The 21,527-nt window shown below is 33.7% G+C and overlaps 2 protein-coding genes across 7 annotated transcripts; both read left to right on the top strand.

The window, feature by feature from the left end:
* Nucleotides 1–8,941: 8,941 nt before the first annotated feature.
* Nucleotides 8,942–13,029, top strand: LOC140806981 (receptor protein kinase CLAVATA1). Its single transcript, XM_073163582.1, has 3 exons — nt 8,942–9,978; nt 10,127–11,894; nt 12,220–13,029. Exons 1-3 carry the CDS (start codon nt 9,163–9,165, stop codon nt 12,570–12,572), a joined length of 2,937 nt encoding a protein of 978 aa, XP_073019683.1. The 5' UTR covers nt 8,942–9,162; the 3' UTR covers nt 12,573–13,029.
* Nucleotides 13,030–14,650: 1,621 nt separating this feature from the next.
* Nucleotides 14,651–20,598, top strand: LOC140806995 (uncharacterized). 6 transcript variants are annotated; one of them, XM_073163626.1, is made up of 3 exons: nt 14,651–14,831; nt 16,570–16,630; nt 17,521–20,598. In XM_073163626.1, exon 3 carries the CDS (start codon nt 17,577–17,579, stop codon nt 20,268–20,270), a length of 2,694 nt encoding a protein of 897 aa, XP_073019727.1. In that variant the 5' UTR covers nt 14,651–14,831; nt 16,570–16,630; nt 17,521–17,576; the 3' UTR covers nt 20,271–20,598. The 6 variants fall into 6 exon arrangements, with proteins under 6 accessions (XP_073019727.1, XP_073019723.1, XP_073019724.1 ...); XM_073163622.1 differs by lacking the exon at nt 14,651–14,831 and adding an exon at nt 16,188–16,303; XM_073163623.1 differs by lacking the exon at nt 14,651–14,831 and adding an exon at nt 16,205–16,484.
* The last annotated feature ends 929 nt before the right edge of the window (nt 20,599–21,527 follow it).

Below are 21,527 nucleotides of genomic sequence, written 5' to 3'. Positions count from 1 at the left end.
AACCTCAACGTGGACTTAGACAAGGCGCCACTTTCACCATAGCATGCCTCATCTGAACGTTGTTTATATATATAATATTGTATATATAACGTAGATATTGTGATTCAGTCGCTGATTTCAAAGATAAGTTATGATTAAATTCTCAAATCAGAAAACTTAGTTTCCGTTTTCTCATCTCATGTGTTATCATTTCAACTTAGTTTCTTTAATCCAAATATAATTTTCAGTGCATCACAAATATATTATTTTGAATTTTATATTACATAAAACAGGGGATAATACAACCTCATGATTCAGACCAGCTTAATATATATATATATATATATATATATATATATATATATATATATATATATATAGCATTTGTAAGCTTGCAACCCCAATTATATTTAAACAAAAAAAAAGAAGAAGGGGATCACAAATTACAGTTTACAGCACAAATTAAACCACGGTAAAAAGAAAAAAAAAAGAAAAAGAAGAAGAAGGAGAAGAAACAGTTGTAAATAAAGTAGGAGGAAGCAAGTTAGAGCCACCACCACATGAACAATCCGAGACTCTGTCCACTTTAACAAATGGATGCTACCCACAAACTTTTTATTTATAAGTGCATTAGCGGAGCCGGAGAAGTCGCCGGAGATCGTCACTGGCCCCGGTATCGATCGCCGCAGCCTCAACTTTGCAGCAGAGCTTTGGCCTCAAAGAAAACCTGGGCAAAGGCAAGCTGCTGGGCGGGGGAGATATGGCAAACACTACGGAACCTGAAAACTTGTCGGAAATGTTAGTTTCGACATTTTTATAATCATCGGGAATGATGTTAACTGGTGAGATTAAAGGCAAAGCTTTTGCAACGGTCTTGGGAAGGTGACGACCCAGGTCGGGTCCCACAGGAGTGGTGGACGAAAAAATTATACAATCTGCAGGTTTCGGATGTGAAATTTTGTTCTCTTTTCTGGGGTTGCTGGAAGAATTTGGCCTCTTGGTGGTGAGGGGTGAGTCTCTGGTCCTAATATTGTTGTTGGTTTTCCTGTTTGTAGGAGAGCAAGAGAGACCTCTGGTGGAGGCTACGCGGCGGGCGTGAGCGGCTGGGAGTGGAAGAAGAGGTGGTTGCGCTGGTGGTAATTGGAGTGAGAATGGTGAGCAGGAGTGGGAAAGAAAAGGTGGTGGAGCCTGTAAAATACCAGTTTCTTGAAAATTTGAAGGCAAATTTTGCGCAAAGGGGCTACGTATCAATGGATGGTTGATTTTCATAGGATTTTTGTATGGAGGAACTGTTTGATTTGGTGATCTCTGAATCATTGCTGCCTCAGTTGAAATATGCAGGCAAAGCTTGAGTAAATAGATCAGAAAATTTTGTAAATTGTAAATTTGATTTGGCCAATGATTTCAATAAAACCGAATCAGAGGCCCCTTCAGCTTCGATACAGAGAAAAAGAATTGTGGAAAAAAAAAAGGCAAATTTGATAGAAAGATATCAAGAACTTACAGGAAACTACATATGCAATATTCAGCATAACTATTTATAATTAATGTTCTGATACTATTTTCAACTTCTTGGAAAATATGGCCTTGTGAGATTAAGCCAAACCACAAAAACGAGAAATCAAATAAAACTACAAGAACTATGTATCTAACTTATTAAATTAAGTAGAATGGGGGTTTGGATTCTCAAGATCGGAAGGAGCAACTTTCTTGCAGCTCCCTTTGGTCCCTTAAATAGAACGAGAATCCCGCAACGGCTACTTTACTGCTTCTTTTCTCTTCTTTTTTTTCCTCCTTTTTTTCATTTTTCTATTTTTTGTGTTCGTTTTTTTGACTTAAAATTGATTTATCACAAATAGAATAAGCGGAAATTGCAGTATTGGTCTGAAAATTTTCATGCATTAATATTTAAAGTTTTTCACATCTCATTTATTTATTTAGATGCATAAAAGATAGTTTTATTTAGTTAAATAAATTATTCTTTTTTATGCTATATTTCCTACATGCATTTTGAAATTTATATTGTGACTAGTTTAATTTCAAAACTTATTATATGATATATATAATCTAATATTAATAAAAATTAACCTTTAATTTAAAAATCATAAAAACTCTTCCGAGATCGTTTAACGAGTCAACTTTGTAACACATACCTCTTATAGTCTCGATCAATTAAAAGTATTTTTTTATTCAAAAAATATTACTTTCACTCAATACATGAACTGGATCGTCTCGTCTCACGGATAAAAATTTGCGAGACTGTTTCACAAAAACCCAACTAATCATTTAAAAATTAGACAAAATATAATCAGTTAACGATATATATTAATGTGAAATATTCAATTGGAGACGGTATAAAATAACATATACTTAAAAACCAACAATAAATATTGTAGTATACCGTAGCATATTATACCAAAAAAATGAATATCGTATAACGTACCAAAAATTATAATATTAATAATATTTATATTGATATTATATCGAAAATTTCGGTATAGTCGATATTCGATATGTTAATTATATATACCGAAATTTCGGTATATTGAGATTTCATCACTGTATCTAGCTAAATATATCATTTTATACCGAAAAAATATCTTATATTTTTAAAATTTTAACTTTATTATTTAAAGTTATTATATATATTTTTAATCTATATATATTATTTTGATATATACCGAAAATTTTCAAATTTCATCCCGTTATCGTGCTGAAAATTTTGATGTTGATACCAAACTCTAACGAAAATTCCAATAAATTTGATATTTCGATAAGATAACTTAGATTTATCTAAAATTTGGTAGATTTTCCGACCCATACGATCCCTACTGTATTTTTGCATGCTATTATTTGTTTATTTTTATTTATAGATTATGACAACAATAACTATGAAGAATTTTAATCTGAAAATTTCCAGGATAGTTCGAGTTCAGACCTAAATGAAGAATCAGCGTGCTGTCTTGTTCGAATGACCGGAATTTGTTACGTAAATAATTTTGTCCACAAAATGTGTGGCTATGTATGATTTTATTCCTAATTTCCTCAAAAAAAATTGAAACTTCAAATATTTTTAAGTATATTATTGGGGAAAAAGTTTAAATATTCAAATATGAACAAAATATTAAATCTACTGGAGAATGTGCAATAATGAGCTTAAATACATATTATAAAATAGTTGCAGTGTCTACTTGTTTTTATCGCGTAATGAAATAATCTTCCCAGACGGAAAAAAAGTAAAATTTTCATCCTAATTCACCGACTATCTTATGGTGGTCGGTCGCCAAACAAGATATTCCCCGAGTCGTTGGACTGGATATATATTAAACGGTGTAGGGCGGCAGCCGCCGGGGTTATTGTGACCGTAGGATCCTGCGAATCATTTTCAGATGTAGCCGTCGTTATACTCATGCTGACTGTGATCTATTCCTTAGGCTTCCTCCAAAAACGTGGAAATGGACTTCTGGAGAAATCAAGGCCGTACACGTCTTTGGTGAATCTGCGTTCCCTAGCGTGGAAGGAATCGGGTCAGCGGCGGCTTTAATTTAATTTAAATAAAAAATAACTTACATTTTGCAGAATAAATACACAATCAATGTATATATTTATCCCATCCAGATCCAGATGGTTGCCACATTTCCTCATCCAATATATATATATATATATATATATATATATATATATATATATATATATATATATAATCTTAAAAATCTAATAAACAACTAATAATAATAAAATAAAAAAATTCAGTCAAATTTAATTTATAAATGACTCGTCCTTAAATTTGTTGCATCACCTTCCTGTTATATGTTCTGTAACTTAAAATTTGTGATTGGATTAAAAGAATATGTAAATAAAATGCACGAGTCAACTTTGAAAGACCACCTTATAAGACATCTACTCGATAAAATAACACTTATTTGACATATACAAATTAATTAGGAAAGCAATTCATGTTATTATTAAATTAAACAAATGCATTTCACCCAAATTTTCCATTTTTTATATATCTGGTATGAAGCTCTAACACAAAAAAAAAAAAAAAAACTTATATGAGTCAGTTTCATGTATTAATTATTTTTTGCTAAAAATTTTATTTTTCATGTTAGGTCTAAGTAGGATAGACCCATCTTTTAATTTAATAACATGGATTGCTTAAGAAAACGTTGTCCAATATTTTTATATGATAAGAATAACAAATACACTTTGAATGTGTTATATATTTTAACAAAATTTGATTATGATAAAATGTTTAAGCCTTTCCTTCAAAAAAAAAAAAAGAAAAAAAAAAGAGAAAGCAAAGACACTAATTCGAATATGTGGTGTAAAACTCAAATTTAAACGTTTGATTGTTGCCTTTTATCAAAGCACCCATCCACCTTTTATTTGTGATCTCTAGTATGTATAATGTTAAAATGTTTTCAAAATTACTTGATATAATAAACTAGTTAAAAATAAGTAACTAAATATTGTATTAATTTCACTACAATATTGAATCAAATATAAATATCGAAACACAATCACCTAACGAAGCCAAATATGTTTTTGTAAAGAATATGCAAAGATCATTGGGTTCATAGCATGTTTCGTTAATTTTTTTAAATGTTTTATATTAATAATTACCCTCTGTGTTGAAAATGAAGACGGAACAAATTGGCGGGAGGAAAGAACTCCCATTTTCCTGCTTCAGTTTATTATTTGAAGAAAAATGTTCTCTTATGTATGTTCTGTACAACCGCCTCATCTAGATACTATTTAAGCTAAGAAGGGAAAAGTGTTAATCAAAGAAAACACGATTCTAATAATTTATAAAGGACAACTTTAAGACTCTGAATTATTAAAAAAGTCAATGCACTAATCTAGTTGCACTGTGATTTTTTTAAAACAATTTTGTTTATAATTTTCTTTTTTTCTTTTTTGGGTTTCTTTCCTATATATATCTTTACATTTTAGCCTCGGAACTCGTTGAACTCATATTGGGCGGAATTTCTTGCTCAATCCATTTCTTTAAGCTCAACATAATTGAGGTGCAATTGCAACAATTATTTGTTAGAGAACCCACTGTCGTTTGATCTTGAGTGTTAGAGAACCCACTGTCGTTTGGTGTTAAGAATGTGATTTAATGTTTTTAAATTATTAAACATTTGACTCAAACCTTACGATAAAATAGATAAACCCTAAATTGAGAAGAAAACTTGAAAGCAAAGACGGAATTATTCTATGGCTGTAGTGGGGATGTAGTCCAACCCATTTTTTTTTTTATTACAGCAATCAAAGATAGTGCAGTTGGAGAAATTGAACTCATCCAATATGTTAAGATGGGTTAAATCAATGATTGCACAAAATCTGGGAAATCCACTAACTTGCCTCCATCGGGCTTCTTCCATATAGAAATTTATATTGTATTAAGGTATATATCCGTTGATTTAGGATCTAAATTAGAGGTTGTATTGTATATATATATATTTTCCGATGTAAACAGACAATGTAGTAGAATTTTATTCCCTTTACACTATTTGTTATTTGATTCTTAACTCAAGTGATAAATATTGTTAAGATTCTGACTTGGACATACAACTCAAAAAATTAGCAAAAGGGAAAAATTGTTCAACTTCATCCCAACTATAATTCTTAGATCCGTCCTGCTTGAAAGATCCGTTAATTCCCAGTGGTATTCTTGAAAGCATATTTTGTGATGGTTTCGAAGAAGTCTTGTAGCATAGTTGGTTTTTGAAGATCTTGTGCTGCTTTATTTTATTTAATTTGGATTTATTTTCATACGTAACTTGTACGAGCAACTGTATCTCAATTCTCATGTCTTTTGGTTTAAAGTTTTTAAAGCAGCATATTCATTGCACATATAATTTACCATGACCCCCAAATTTTCCGAATAAAAAGAAAAATAGTTTGCTAGCTAGTTGAAACTAAGGAATTTAATGTTTTCACTTGTATTTCTGATATTTTATTTATGATCCCATGTTGATAATTGTGTGATAGCAGAATTCATACAATATATACAGTTGCCTTCTTCGATTTCGAGAAATAGATGAGCGTAGATGAAGTTATTCGTTCTTTTTATCAAACCATGCATAATCACACCTACAGAAATCATCCAAGTTGGATGAACAAATATGCTGCCTTTTTTGTGCACAATTCTCTATCTTTTAAATTTCTCTTGGATTATTAAATCAAATTTGTTCATCCAAATACAAAAGGTGCTAGAATCTTTATTGTTTGAATGTCCACTGCCTTGTTTTTGTAATAATAGACAGGTTAAAAGTTGAAATAATTTATTTATTAATTAAAATATAAAAATGACTTCAAATTTTGTATGGTCTTGCAGATATCAAACAATTCTTCATCATTAATTCATTACCTAGTGACTCAAACATTGTACATTGACCAATGGATTTGTTTCTTAGTTTGGAGTAAAGGACCGAAGAATAGCAATGAAGTTGCTCGGAAGTTGGATCAGACAACCAAAAGAGAGAGTGGACTTTTTACTTACTTCCAAAATTGTCAGAAAGGATACGTATGTCTTTTTGGTCGAAGACACGTCCCAGTCTCGGGCTTGGGCTTATCAACCCGAACAAAATGAGTTTGGCCCACTATCCGAAACCGGAAGGCCCTCGTGTTTTGCCATGTCAGTGGTACAACTGGCAATCCTGACATAGATAGTAGCCTGTCTTTTAAACCCGTCGAGTCACGCCGTCACTCACAGACTCTACTTACTCTAGGTTGTAATTATCGTGTAGAGCGGGATTTTTTTTTAAAAAAATAATATATATATGTATATAATTTTTGTTATATTTAAAAAATTTAACGAAAAATATATTATAAAATAATATATTTATTAATACTAATGTAATTCAGGTTACATGTTAAATATTTGAAAATAAATAAAAAATAAATACATAATGAAATATGAAGTTTTTTCATTTTTTTAAATAACAATTTGAATTTGGTGTCTTTTTAAAATATAAATTATATTTATTTTATATTGATTATATTATTTTATTTAATTTAGTTACGGTTTTGAGTTTTTATGTTATTTTTATATATTTAATTCCCACTGCTCTATGTTATATTAAGTAAAATACGTTTTTAATCAAAATTTATTCATCTAATAAACGATGAAAAAGTATTTACTATTTAAAAAATATATAATTATTGTTTGAAATTTTGATAAACAAAATAATATATGATCTCTTGAATATTTTTCTATTCTTTCTTATCAGTAGTATTTTTAGTTAACCGATATAAATAATTCAATTTAATAATAGAAGATTAACATCCTCATTTATTATATCAATAATTTTAAATAATTATTCAAACACAAATATTTATTAATTTTAATAATTAATTATATAAATAACAACCATGCCATGCACGAGTAAAATATTAATTAATGAAAAATATGAAGTTTTGTGTAATAATATAAAAATGCCATACTTTTAATATAGCAGAAAGTAGATTTACGTCGGGAAACGGACTACTCTAAGCTCTCCGTTTCGATTTATTTAATCTGACTGACAAAAAATCCAAATGCCCGATATCTTTTTGTAATTTCCTCAAAAGTAACCGCAAAGTCTATTTTTCCAGCTTTTCACCTATCACTCATAATTATTGGCTTGAAAAAAAGTACAAAATCTGAGAAAATATATCAAACGGGAAATCACACACCGAATTCTGATTTTTTGTTTTTTCGTTATAAACAGAAGTTTTATATCACCGCACATCTTTTACCAAACCTAAGTAACACAGTATCCAATTGTCTAGTTGTATTTGACCACTGTTCGTGCTATGTTACAACATGTGATTGATCAGGCAATCTATCTTGGATTTTAGGTAATCACCAACCTTTCGCAGATCACAGGATCCAATGAACCAATGGGTAGTGACCACAATTTTTTAGGTAGGAAATGAACTCAAATAAATATTTTGATTGGTGATTTTTCACCAACTTCCCTAGTGACTATTGGTTTTAATTCATTTTTTTTTTGTATTCGGATTTGATGATACCTAAATTTTGTCGAGTCCGATCTAATGGGACATCCAGTCTCTTCTCCGTTTGAATTCGTAATTAAGTATATTTTTCATTAATTATTCATAAATATATTGAAAATTTCGAACTATAGTTTTTCTGTTGTTCTGACCGAATAACACGTCGAGTTTTTCCTATGCCTTTTCAGATCAAGTTGAAGTTCCGACCTCGGATCAAGCAAATAATGAATGGCTCTATACAAATCAAGTTTTTTTTTTTTTTTTGTATTTCTAGTTTTTATTTATGATCCTAGGTTGACAATTGTATCGCAAATGCAATGTCATTGCATAATTTTATTTCGAGAATATAGACACATACGTGATTCCTTCTCATCACCATTTGGGATTCGTTGTAATGTTTTTTTTTTTTAAAAAAAAAAGAAGACGAAGGCCCTCTTTATGCGCCATATCACTGTCTTAGATTCTAATTTTTATCGTAAAATTTACTCCACTGACTCTTTAAGTCGGGGGCGAATCTGTTCTCTTCTCGAAGTGGAAGAATGTAGAGGTTGAAGAATAATATGTAATGCTTCCTTTTTGTGCACAATTTCTGCGGCTTTAAATTTATCTCAATTATTAAAATTATACCACTTTGAACAATTTTTTTGCATCCATTAAAAAGTTGATACAGACAGACATATGTAGAGCATGAACAAAGAATTATACGAATGTTTTTTAAAAAAATTAAATTTATACAGTTGTTTCACAATAAAATTGATATAATCATGATATTATATCAAAGTTTAAGGTTAAAAAAGGAGCATATTGTAAAAAGCCACCTTTAGAGTATCTTTCTACTATTTTATTCCTAAAATACTGCAAGGTCCACGCTTCTTCCTTTATCAAGATTGTTCGTCTTCTATAGTGGAATGATTAGTTTATTTCTTAAACTTAATGAAACAAAACCAGTTTTTTTCCTAATAAACGACAACATTGTACGTGTGTTGATCCATGTTGCAGGAAGCAAAGACTTACAGGGATAAAGATGAAACAGAAAGCCATATTCTTTTGTTAATAATTTAAGCGTTTTGGCCCCTTCGATTCCTTCCTACTTCTTTCAGCATCCTATAATTACTTATCTCACTCGTACTAATTTTTCTATTCCGAAGCTACTCAGGACTTCCATTGATTCTACCCATGAAAAAATCTTCTCCTCTTCTTCTTTACTTAGTCATTTTCCAAGTAGTGATACTTGTCCATGCATACTCGGATCTTGACATTTTGTTAAAGCTCAAGTCTTCATTGGTGGGGCCTTCGGGTTCGGCTCTCGAGGAATGGGTCGCCCCGCCGTTCCCGTCTCCGTCGGCTCATTGTTCGTTTCTCGGCGTAACTTGCGATGCTGACGAACGTGTGGCGGCTATTAACATCACCAACCTACAATTATTCGGTACGCTTCCTCCGGAGATTGGTCTGCTGAGCGGGCTTGTCAATCTCACACTGGCTGGAAATAATCTCACCGGATCTCTGCCTGTGGAGATTTCCAACTTGACTTCGTTGAAGTGCTTGAATTTGAGTTGGAACTTTTTCAACGGCAAGTTTCGTGGAGAAATGGTGCTGAGACTTTCTGAGCTTGAAGTGTTTGATATATACAACAATGAAATTACAGGAGAGCTCCCGGTGGAGTTTGTGAAGTTGAAGAAGCTGAAGTTTCTTAAACTGGCCGGAAATTATTTTTCGGGTGGGATACCGGAAATTTACTCTGAGTTTGAAAGCTTAACTCACTTGGCATTACAGGGAAATAGCTTGACGGGAAAAATTCCTGCTAGCTTGGCTATGATTCCAAATCTTCGAGAGCTCTATCTTGGGTATTTTAACAGCTATGAAGGTGGTATTCCGCCGGAATTTGGCTCTATTTCTACGCTTCAGCTGCTTGATCTCGGAATGTGCAATCTCACCGGCGAGATTCCGTCAAGTCTTGGCAATCTAAAGCATTTGCACACTTTATTTCTTCAGGTAATTATATAGACTTCACGATGCTCTAATCTCCCATTTTGTGGCAACAATCTACATGTAATTAATGCACACGCATACACACACACACACACCATATATTATGTATTATATTTATGTATAATAATTAAACGTCCGTCGTTTCGGTTAGGTGAATAATCTGACGGGGCAGATTCCATCGGAACTTTCCGGTATGATAAGCTTGATGTCATTAGACATCTCCATTAACGATCTCAGCGGGGAAATTCCATTGAGTTTTGCAGAACTGAAGAATTTGACGCTGCTCAATTTGTTTCAGAACAAATTCCAGGGGCCTCTTCCGGGTTTCATCGGCGATCTTCCGAATCTTGAAGTTTTACAGATATGGAACAACAATTTCACGCTGGGTTTACCGGAAAATCTAGGAAGGAATGGAAGGTTGTTTCTGCTGGATGTGACCAAGAATCATCTAACGGGAACTATACCCAAGGACTTGTGTAAAGGTGGAAAGTTGAAAACTTTGATTTTGATGGATAACTCTTTCTACGGTCCGATTCCGGATGAAATTGGCGAGTGCAAGTCCCTGAGTCGTATCAGAATCAAGAAGAATTACCTGAATGGAAGTATTCCGGCAGGGTTTTTCCGGTTGCCCCTGCTGGACATGCTCGAACTGAACGATAATTTCTTCACCGGCGAGCTGCCAGAAGATATATCTGCCACCGCCCTAGGAAGTCTTTCGTTGTCCAATAATTGGATTTCAGGGAAGATTCCTCCATCGTTCGGGAACTTGATAAATCTAGAGATATTATCACTTGATGTGAACAAGTTATCCGGTGAGATTCCAAATGAAATTTTCAAACTCAAGAAAATTACGATGCTAAATTTCAGTGGCAACAGCTTGACTGGGGAAATTCCAGCTTCAGTTGCTGATAGTTCCCACCTGACATTTATTGATCTAAGCCAAAATAATCTAAATGGTGCAATTCCAAGAAGCATTCCAGGCCTGCAGAATCTGAATGTTCTCAACTTGTCAAGAAACCGACTAGAGGGATCGATCCCTAGTGAGATTGGGATGATGAAAAGCTTGACGGTATTAGACCTTTCTTACAATGATTTATCCGGCAAAAAGCCCACAACGGGGCTTCTACGCGACCTGGATGACCGATTTTTCGTCGGAAATCCCAAGCTTTGTTTTCCCCACAGCTCCTATTGTCCATCAGCCTCGAGTCCATCTCAAGAGGCCCAAACAACTGGTGCATCAAACATGGTCATCGTAATCATCGTCTTGATTACTGTTCTGTTACTGCTTCCTGTAAGTTGGATTATAGTCCGAAAGAGAAGGCTGGAGAGATCAAGAATCTGGAAACTAACGGCATTCCAGAAGCTAGACTTTAAAGCAGAGGATGTGCTTGAATGCTTGAAAGAAGAGAACATAATAGGAAAAGGTGGAGCTGGGATTGTCTACCGAGGGTCCATGCCTAATGGAATAGACGTTGCAATAAAACGATTAGTTGGACGTGGGCGTGGTAACAGCCACAATGATCATGGCTTTATGGCAGAAATTCAGACACTTGGTAGCATCAAACACCGGAACATTGTAAGACTCCTAGGATACTTGTCAAAGAAGGATACCAATATTTTGCTGTATGAATATATGTCACATGGAAGCTTAGGGGAGATGTTACATGGCACAAAAGGCGCTCATTTGCAGTGGCAATCAAGGTATCGGATCGCAGCTGAGGCTGCAAAAGGACTATGTTACCTGCATCATGATTGCTCGCCTTCAATTATACATAGGGATATTAAGTCGAACAACATCTTGCTTGATTCTGATTATGAGGCTCATGTTGCTGATTTTGGTCTTGCCAAATTCTTGCACGATGCTGGTGCTTCCGAGTGCATGTCTTCGATTGCTGGTTCCTATGGCTACATTGCCCCAGGTGAGAGTTATTTGTGCTGAACTTGGTTCCATTACTATATCATGCATTGGGCTGTTTTTGTGTTAATCTACGGTTTATGACAATCTAGTATAATCATGGAAAATTTTCATCAGTCAAAAGTGGTTAAGTCACGTCACGAATTTTGATATAACGCGGCTTAAGTAGTATTTATTTATGAATCATACGCTATTAAATGGAAATGCTAGATGGTGAATATTCCTAAATATGAAGCTTAGAGAATCGCGTGAACGCCATTTCAAAAAGCTTTCCTCAAAGCTTGTTGTATTATAATTTTGTATGAACTTTGCATTTTGATGTGTTACAGAATATGCATACACTTTGAAAGTCGACCAGAAGAGCGATGTCTACAGCTTTGGGGTTGTGATGTTAGAACTAATCACCGGCAAGAAGCCAGTGGGGGAATTCGGAGACGGTGTTGACATTGTCCGGTGGGTTAGGAAAAAAGCGTCAGAGCTAGCACAGCCATCAGATACCGCGACACTGCTGGCCGTGGTCGACTGCAGGCTTACCGGGTATCAGGTGACTGGGGCCGTTAACTTGTTCAAGATTGCAATGATGTGTGTGGAGGATGAGAGCTCTGCCAGGCCTACTATGAGGGAAGTTGTTCACATGCTCACCAATCCTCCACAATCTGCTCCCAATTTTCTAAATCTTTGACTATAAACGCATTTCATATATATATTGTAAGATGTAGATGGCAAGTGCAACTAATTTCAAATTTAATGGTAATTCTGTCCCTTAGGATATGTAAAGTTATCTATTGACTAAATTATTGATGCATCAGTCTCCAAAATCCAAGCAGACTACTGGAATCGTAATGCAATTATTACGCCAGTGTGAACAACTTATACTGCAGCAAGGTGGGAAGACCTGAAATCGGCTAGCTTTCGCAAAAAGAACCACTCCCCGATCATCGCGCACGACTTTACCCAAGCCAAAATATGGAAGATCAGATACTACATGTGAAACCCCATGACTTGATTAATGATAATTATGTAATTATAAGTTGTAGATGTGTCCTCCTCTTAGATGGTAGAAACGTGTGGTTAGAATTTTCATTTGTGCTGATGCTAAATGAATGATGAGAATTAATTAGAGTGTGTTTTATTCTTCATGAAGCAAGTTCTTTTGTCTGTTTGGGTTGATGATATCATGATTTGCTGCCATATAAGTACTGATTTTTCACTTAAGCTAAGCTTCCCACCATTTCGAAGTAACTGCGGAAATATTAAGATTGAGCTGTTGCTTTCAATTCTCGTTAGTACCTTGATTTACTTTATTTATTGGTTGTGTTAAACGAGCTTAGGATGGAAAAGATGTCCTCTGGATAAATTATTTTCAAGATTTCAAATGCGACTCAAGTGTTTTAAAACAGCGGGGTGGAATAATTTGCAGCGTCGCTAATCGTTATTTGATTGAGCCTATATGATTTCTTTCAGGTTTAATCAAGAAAATCTATGTTTGATTAAAATAATGTAAATACAAGCTAAATTTTGATAAGTTTTACTTGTAAATTTTTCGACTCTTGGTCGAATTTGAGTAAGAATCGAATGTAGGAAATACTTGAACTGTGAAACTATAGTGTGCAAGCCTTAAAAGGGCAGATTATGTTAAATTATCCCTAAATTATGTCACTATCAGTAAATGATTAAGCAAAAGAAATGATTGGAGTTGCGTATGACAAATCACTAAAGAAATTAAAGGTACGTATCTCTCTTAAGTAGTAGTGTTAAATGAATGTTCATTGAATGAAAATGTTCTACTAAATTATGTCACTATCAGTAATTTGATATGTGATTGATTGATTTGAGTGAAACTATATATTTATGTGTCTTACTTGAATTGACATGAGATACAAGAAATTTATGATCGATAAATCAATGTATAAAATAATATTTTGTTAACACATATCATTTTATATATACCGATCCATGATATACACGTTAACATATGTTATCTTGATATAATTGGATTTAGATTGAAAATGAGGTTAGAACATGATACTATGTCTGATATTATGTGATCCGTACAAATATAAATTATGTCGAGATTTAAGATTTGATGATGTTTTGTGGACATTTTCTTAGGATGGGTTGACACCAAAGAGCTCATCCGAGCAACATCACTCCCATGCTCCCCCTAATGTTTTAACTCGCTTTCATGGGTTGTCTGCATTCAATTAAAAATGAGTCCGAGTCCGAGTTGTAGATATGGATTCAAGCTCGATCTGATTATATGATGGGGCCATTTTCGAGATATCGAGAAATGATAATATTTTGTGGGTAATTAATATGATTGTGGTAATTATTAAAATCATATATAGTTATTAGTTAAAAAGAGTCTAATCAAAAGTTACTCGACCTAATGAAGCGAGACGCTGCCTAGGAATACGTTATGAGTAACAATTTTTTTAAAAAATATATAAATTTAATACCAATTTGCTATGGCAAAAATTGTTTACAATTTAATTAAATGTAATAAAGGCTAATTTATATTATAAAAATTAGTAATGAAAGTAACACATCGGATCAAACCCGACCCATGACTTGCCATAATGGGTTGGATTCAAGGGCTCACCCGCGCAGTACATGTCCAATACCAAATCGTGAACTAAAACAGACCCACGGGGAAACTTTTCGAAGAAAAAAATAATAAGCACAATTAAATTATAAAAAATAAATGTCATAACCAGAAAAGGAATATATTTTTTTTAAGAAAATCAGTAAAGTAAAAAAGTAAAATTTTGTTAAAAGTGGATGAAGAAGGGACAACATTAAACTTTGTTCAAACAGAGCAGAATTTCTTCGTTATTTTTATTGTTTTCGGCTGCAGAAGGATAGTTATATAGAAGCTTCTCTAAACCAATTTGAGGAACTGGAGTTTTGGAATTAAATTTTTTCCGAGTTTTGGGAAGAGGTAATAATTATTTTCATTTTCTTAAATATTTTATTTTTGCTTAACGCTGTTTTAATTGATATCTATATCTTTCTGCAATCGTTTTTTTTCATAATTAATTTAAAAATAAAAAAAATTCACAAATAATATTTTTTTTTGCAAAATTATCTTAACATGTGCTTTATAAACACAAATGTTCGTTGTGGAGCATCCGTGCTTACAAAGCACAGATCTCCACGTCAAGACGAGCTTCCGTGCTTTGTAAGCACGAATGCTCTACCTCTTCTATCCACCTCACTCCTTTTGTTCGAAAAATAATTAAATATAATTTTTTAATTTTGTGTTCATTTAAATTTAATGAAAAATCTATATTTTTTTGTATTTGGGCCATTATTTTTTAAGAATATTTTTTTTTCTTATTTAATTTTATATTAATTTTCCAAGGAGTGAGTCTCATGTGAGACCGTCTCACGGATCATAATCTGTGAGATGGGTCAACCCTACCCATATTCACAATAAAAAATAATACTTTTAGTATAAAAAGTAATACTTTTTCATGGGTGACTCAAATAAAAGATCCGTCTCACAAATATAACCCGTGAGACCGTCTCACACAAGTTTTTGCCTTTTCGAAGATGCTCAAAACAATTAATGTTTAAAATCTAATAGGGTTTTACGTTTTAATGATATGAATGTCGATTATTTTTTCACTTGTAAAACAAAATTCAAATTTTGTTCATGTAACTAAATCTTTTCATATTAGATAAGCACACATATTAATTGTAATATTAATATTTTCTCTTCATTCCACATTATCACGAATATTCTTAGGATTTTAAATAATTTAATCCAAATATATTAAATTACTATATAAAACTCGTAATTAATTTCACTAACAGATATCTGAGAAAAAATCATAAAATATGATGTTAATTAATATATTTGGATTGAATCATTTAAAATCCTAAGAATATTAATCTGAAAAGATTTAGTTGCATGAACGAAATTTGAATTTTGTTTTATAAGTGAAAAAATAATCGGCATTTCATTTAAAACGTACGAATGTGTTTAGATTTTGAAAAGTAATTGTTTGAGTATCATGAAAAATTAATATAAAATTAAATAATAAAGAAATATATATACTTAAAAAATAATGTCCCAAATACAAAAAATATAGATTTTTCATTGAATTTAAATGATTACAAAATTAAAAAATTATATCTAATTATTTTTCAAATAAATGGGGGTGCGGTGGATTGAAGAGGTTGTGATGTAGAGGACGGATTAAGGTAATTTTGTAAAAAAAAATTATTTTAAAATATTTTTGAAATATTTTTTATTTTTAAATTAATTATAAAAAAAAACCCTTTCTGCAATCAAATCTTTGATTTATATCTCTTTTGATCGCGATTTTATCATCGTCTTTACGCTTTGGAACACTCTAACCCATGTCTTAGGTGAAAAACACAAAATCATGTAATTTAGGGTTTTGGGTAAAGTATTTTTCGTGTTTCCTCGCTTAAAGATTTTTGAAAATTTTCCTTGTTTCTTTCTATTTCTTCATCGGTTTAGCAATAGCCATGAAATTTGTTTCACTGGTTTTCTGGGCTTATATTTCTCTGAATGGTGGCTTTTAGATTTTAGTTGACTCAGAGATTCAATTGTTGTTTCATGGTTAGAGCTGTTTGTGAAGGTATTCACAGGTTTCGTCAGGTGCATTAAAAATTACTATTTATTTATTCTGAATTTCCTTTTTCAGGAAATTGAATCAATCATCTTGGAATAACTCGTACTTCTACGCTGCGGACATTGCTGAAGTGGTGTGTGAATTCTCTAGACTGCTCACTATGGTTTTTGCTTGTATTCTTATTGCTGTTCTTATTGTTATGAAAGAAACAGAAAGAAATTTGATACACTGTAGTTGGTATGTGATTTATTGGCTTATTGATCTCTCTTCATGAACAGTTTATACTTTTATTTTTGCGTGCGTGCTTGCTTTTGAATTGATTAGTGGACTTCAAGTTTTTTATATTGTTTATAGATATTTCTTTATTCATCTGTTGTTTTATTTGCTGTTAAATTCTATATATAATCTGCCATTGATTTACATCTATTATATCATGTCACCAAATATTGGTCAATGAACTTTGGAGTATCAGCTCTTGCAATTTATGTCCCTCTTCGCCCAACTAAGTTGAGCCACTGTAATGGTGAAGAATGTTTTAGTATGGAGTGTTATTATTTCTCAGTATAAAATAAAATTTTGGTACATTTCTTTTCTCGAGTACGCTCAGGACTTTGTTGATTTACAATTTTTAGTGGTCCTGTAAGTCCCCAAAGAAGATAACTGTACGAGCTGACCAGTAAAGGAAAAACAATAGTGCTCTTCTAATTTATGTGTATCGACTGCTACTGAAATCTTTTCCGTCATTTTTTCGCTAGAAGTAAGTCAGTAACCACCTTATTCCAGCCTTAGGCTCTCAATGTCAACTCGTTTCTAAATTCTAACTCAACTGTTATTCACAGTTAACCCAAGAGCTTCACTACTCACAAATATGGGTCTCAGTATTACCTATGACAGTCACAGCTGCATTTAAGTTCACATGATAAGAAAATATATTTCATTATTATTTTGTTATGAAAATGACGATTGCTGGTTGTTGGTTAGAATTTTATGTTCTTAAACTTTGTTTTCTTTAAATTACTGCAGGACAAAGACCATTCTGGAAAATACATAGTATGTTGTGGTCCTAGCTTTTGAGAATTATGATGCTGGATAACTTCTTCACTTTGACTGAGATGAATCATGGGCTCACGTCCCCCTCTCGAGTCATGGAACTTGTGGCTGTCATGCAGAAAGGAAGAAGTGGTACTGTCAATGTTGGTGACACGATCAGGCAGTGGTCGGCAGTTGCGAGTGCCATTGCTGCCACTGAGAACAAGGATTGTCTTGATCTTTTTATTCAGTTAGATGGAGTTCAATTTATTGATAAGTGGCTGAAGGATGTTCAGAAGTTCAACAATGACTCAGATAAAAGCTTTCCAGAAGAAACAATTATTCATCTACTCGAAGCCCTTGAAACACTGCATATGAGCTACGAAAATTTGATTGCCTCTGAAATCTGGGTAACTGTTGAGGATCTCCTAGTTCATGGTAGCTCTAAGCTACAAGGTAAGGCTCGACTGCTGTTTGAAAGCTGGAAATGTAAAAGAGACGGTGTTGACTCTGTATCAGCTGAGAAAGTTGGAGCATTATCTGATGATGAAATGGATGAAAGTGAACATGTTCAAAGAGGTTGTGACGGTTCAAAATCACCTTCGAGATATTCTTCTCTGTCCTGTGATTTTTCTGGTCTGGAGAAGGGCCAGGATTCAACTACAGATGAACAAGTGCCACCGACAGTTTCTGAAGCCCTTCATCCTGGTCCAGTTTTTGGTGCATGCAATTCGAACAAAATATTAGATAGCCCAAATGGGGATGACAGAGCTTCAGATCAAGTCGTTCCACCTCTTTCTGAACCTTCCGTTGGTTTTTCTACGTGTGAGTCAGTTGGCACTACATTGGTTGAATCATGTATTACTGCTGTTCCAAGACAAGATATGCATGATGGACTTGCGGAGTTTTCTAAGTTGGAGTCAACTGGTGATTTGATACATGCCCGAAAGATTGAATGTTCATCTGAGAAGTTAATCTCTCTCGAAGAATCTAAGAAATCAGAATACAAAGCTTCGTCTTCAAGTACTGATGTTGCAGATGCAAATAATTCTGTAATGGAACACGAGAAGAAAAATTCTTGTGATGAAGGTCCACCTTTTATTGATTCAAAGAAAATTGATTCTGGTGGAAAAGATACTGATGATGGCAGTCATGAAAACAAATGCAGAAGTTCATCTCTAGACCTTTCTTGCCAAGTTTCCATAGAAGTGGTGAGAGAAGCTGTTGATTCCGAAGAACAAAGTTTCAGTTCTGAGAAACCACCTGATGGTAATATTAGGCAGCCTGATAACCTGGACCCTGTAAATGCAAATCAATCCCATGATAGTAGGGGATTACATATGACGAATATCCCAGAGTTGACTGCTGAAGCTTCACCAGTGCAAAAGTTTGCAGCTTGCATCGAAAACCCAGGCATGGCACAGACAAGTAGCCCCCAAGATATGGAAACCTCTCAAGTCACTGAGGTTGCTCATGAAGAAGCCAGTGCAGAAAAAGCCCCATGTAAATTTGACTTGAATCAGGAAGTTTGCTCAGAAGATATTGATTGTTCTGAGAATCAAACTGGAGCGACATCTATTCTTTCTGCTTCGGGGGAGGTGGCCGCTCCTGGACTCCCTGTTTCTCCCGTTCAGTTTGAGGGCAATCTTGGCTGGAAAGGTTCAGTTGACAAAAGTGATTTTCTTCCTGCATCACTTGGTCAAAGTACTAAGAGCAATGAGGATCTTACTGTTGGGGTTATCAGTAGCACTCCGAAGCCGCCACGAGGATTTCGTGAAATTGATCTGAATGTCACTGAGAGTGGAGATGGCAATACTAGAGACCTGTTGCATTATAAACATGTTCCTGTGTATTCCAGTCTTCCTTCTGGGGAATCTTCTGTGGAAACAGACTCGAGAAAATCTGAACGTCATGATTTGGATCTGAATCTTACAAGTGAAGACGACGGAGTTCCATCAGATTGGAGGACAGGACACCTCTTTCCCCAAGAAAATGACCAACATCAGTCTCATTCTTCATCAGCATCATCAATGCAGCCTTTAAGCATTATTGATCTGAATGATCAACCAAATTTTCCAAATGATTCTTATGATATTTCCTGTTTAAGTAATGTGAATGTTTCAGGGGGTACTGAAACAGACGGGTTCATAATTTCCATCATGGGAGCAAGAGTGAAGATCAATCCCAAAGATCCTGTTCCACAAACGATACCCTTTCCAAATGGCCGAACTCCAGAGCATACATTCGATGTAAAAGTGGGTAGAACAGAGACTTGTTTTGCGATTGGATCTGTTCTTCCATATGCCCATTCGTCAGTTTATGGTTACAATAACGTTGCACCTGTCCCGGCAGTTGCTGCTTTGCCTTTCTCCTCCTCTTCATATGGCTCTGGATTAGCAATTCCTTACATTGTAGATTCTAGACGATCACCTATTATTCCCCAAATTGCAGGTGATGGTTTCTCTCAACGGCCATTCGTATTAAACATCATGAGCTCAATTCCAGTAGATGGAGCTTCAGGGAGCAGTTTCGATCTGAACTCTGGAGTGATGATTAAAGATGGAGGTAGGGAGCCTCTAGTCCTCAGAGATTTCTTAAATTTAGGCCCAGTCAATTTAATGGATGATCAGCTGACGTCTAATACCTTACCCACCGTCGGTTCAGACATCAGTGGGAAGCGAAAAGAACCAGATAATGGATTGGAACATTACCCTTTTAGAAATTATACACCACCATGGAAATAGATTTTAAATTTCTGGTCTTCTTTTCTTGGAATCAGATGAGGACCGACCAGAATATGTTTATGGTTTTATATAGCAATATTTTTAGCTCAAGGAGAAAGATTTACATCTGAGTTAGTGGTCGAGCAATCGGCAGACATTATTTTAGTTTCTGTTAATTTAGGGCGATATTTGTTTTGGATATACATTTCTCAGATTGTTACATATGTTAAGCGTCACAGGAACCTTGTCGTCTGGCTCTTGTATATAGCATAACATATAGTTACGTGACAAATTGTGAAATAATTGTCATCAGACATCTTTTGAGGCTATGAGGGATTCATTTTATTCTGCTTTTGCTTTCATTGTTTGAGTCGTTGGTTTTTTCTTTAATTCTTGTTACTGTGGTGGGCGAGGCATTAAAAAATAGCTTATTCAGTATCATAAAGAAAACATTATTAAAGTGTGAATCCCTAAAATTCCCCATATTTTTAATACTGTAATTAATATTTTCACAATTGCGTGTTACTTTATATCAACAATTCAACATTGTCATCAAGAATTCATAAGGTATTGGTGCTAAAACACACGAAATTTCATGCGTTAATTTCTAAAATTGCCTGAAAACCCTCCTTGAACAATAATTCATTTCCTGCATGCGTTGTGCTTATGAACATAATATAAAACATTAAAATGAAATCATTTGCATTATTTTATATTATATGAATACATATTGCATAATTGATGCTTAACATTCAAGTTTGAATTTTTTTAAGGAAAGCCGAATAAATTTGGGGGCATTTAGTTTTATAACCTCCGTCGGAAAGCTAATTTGGTTAATAATCTTAAATAATTTTTATTTAAGTAAACGACCTTCCTTCTGTATTGTCAATTAATTAATTGCCTCAAAAGACAAAATTATAGTCCATTAATCCAAGAACATGGACCTTGCTGTTAGAAATGGAAAGGTGGATAACATGGGTATAGAGAGAATATAGAGAATATGGGTTAACATGGGTAGGGCTTCTTTATCTCTTTTTTTGACCCGTGTAAGTAATAAATTAATTATTTACATATAAATATAATACCTTAATTTTGGATATACAGTATATATGGGGTCAATTTTGACATTTCATACCAATTTTAAAAAAAGTGTTCAATTTTTTGAAAATTTGGTGTCATGTAGCTAAATATCCCATAAATTTGTCAGGCGAGCTCATTATAATTTAACCATTCATGATTAACAAGATCAGTTTCTCCTCCGACGCTTCCAGAATCCGA

This window comes from Primulina eburnea, chromosome 12 (genome assembly GCF_022965805.1).
Source record: "Primulina eburnea isolate SZY01 chromosome 12, ASM2296580v1, whole genome shotgun sequence".
Taxonomy (NCBI): Eukaryota; Viridiplantae; Streptophyta; class Magnoliopsida; order Lamiales; family Gesneriaceae; genus Primulina; species Primulina eburnea.
The sequence above is the reverse complement of the archived record's forward strand: the minus strand, read 5'-3'. Positions and strand labels throughout refer to the sequence as shown.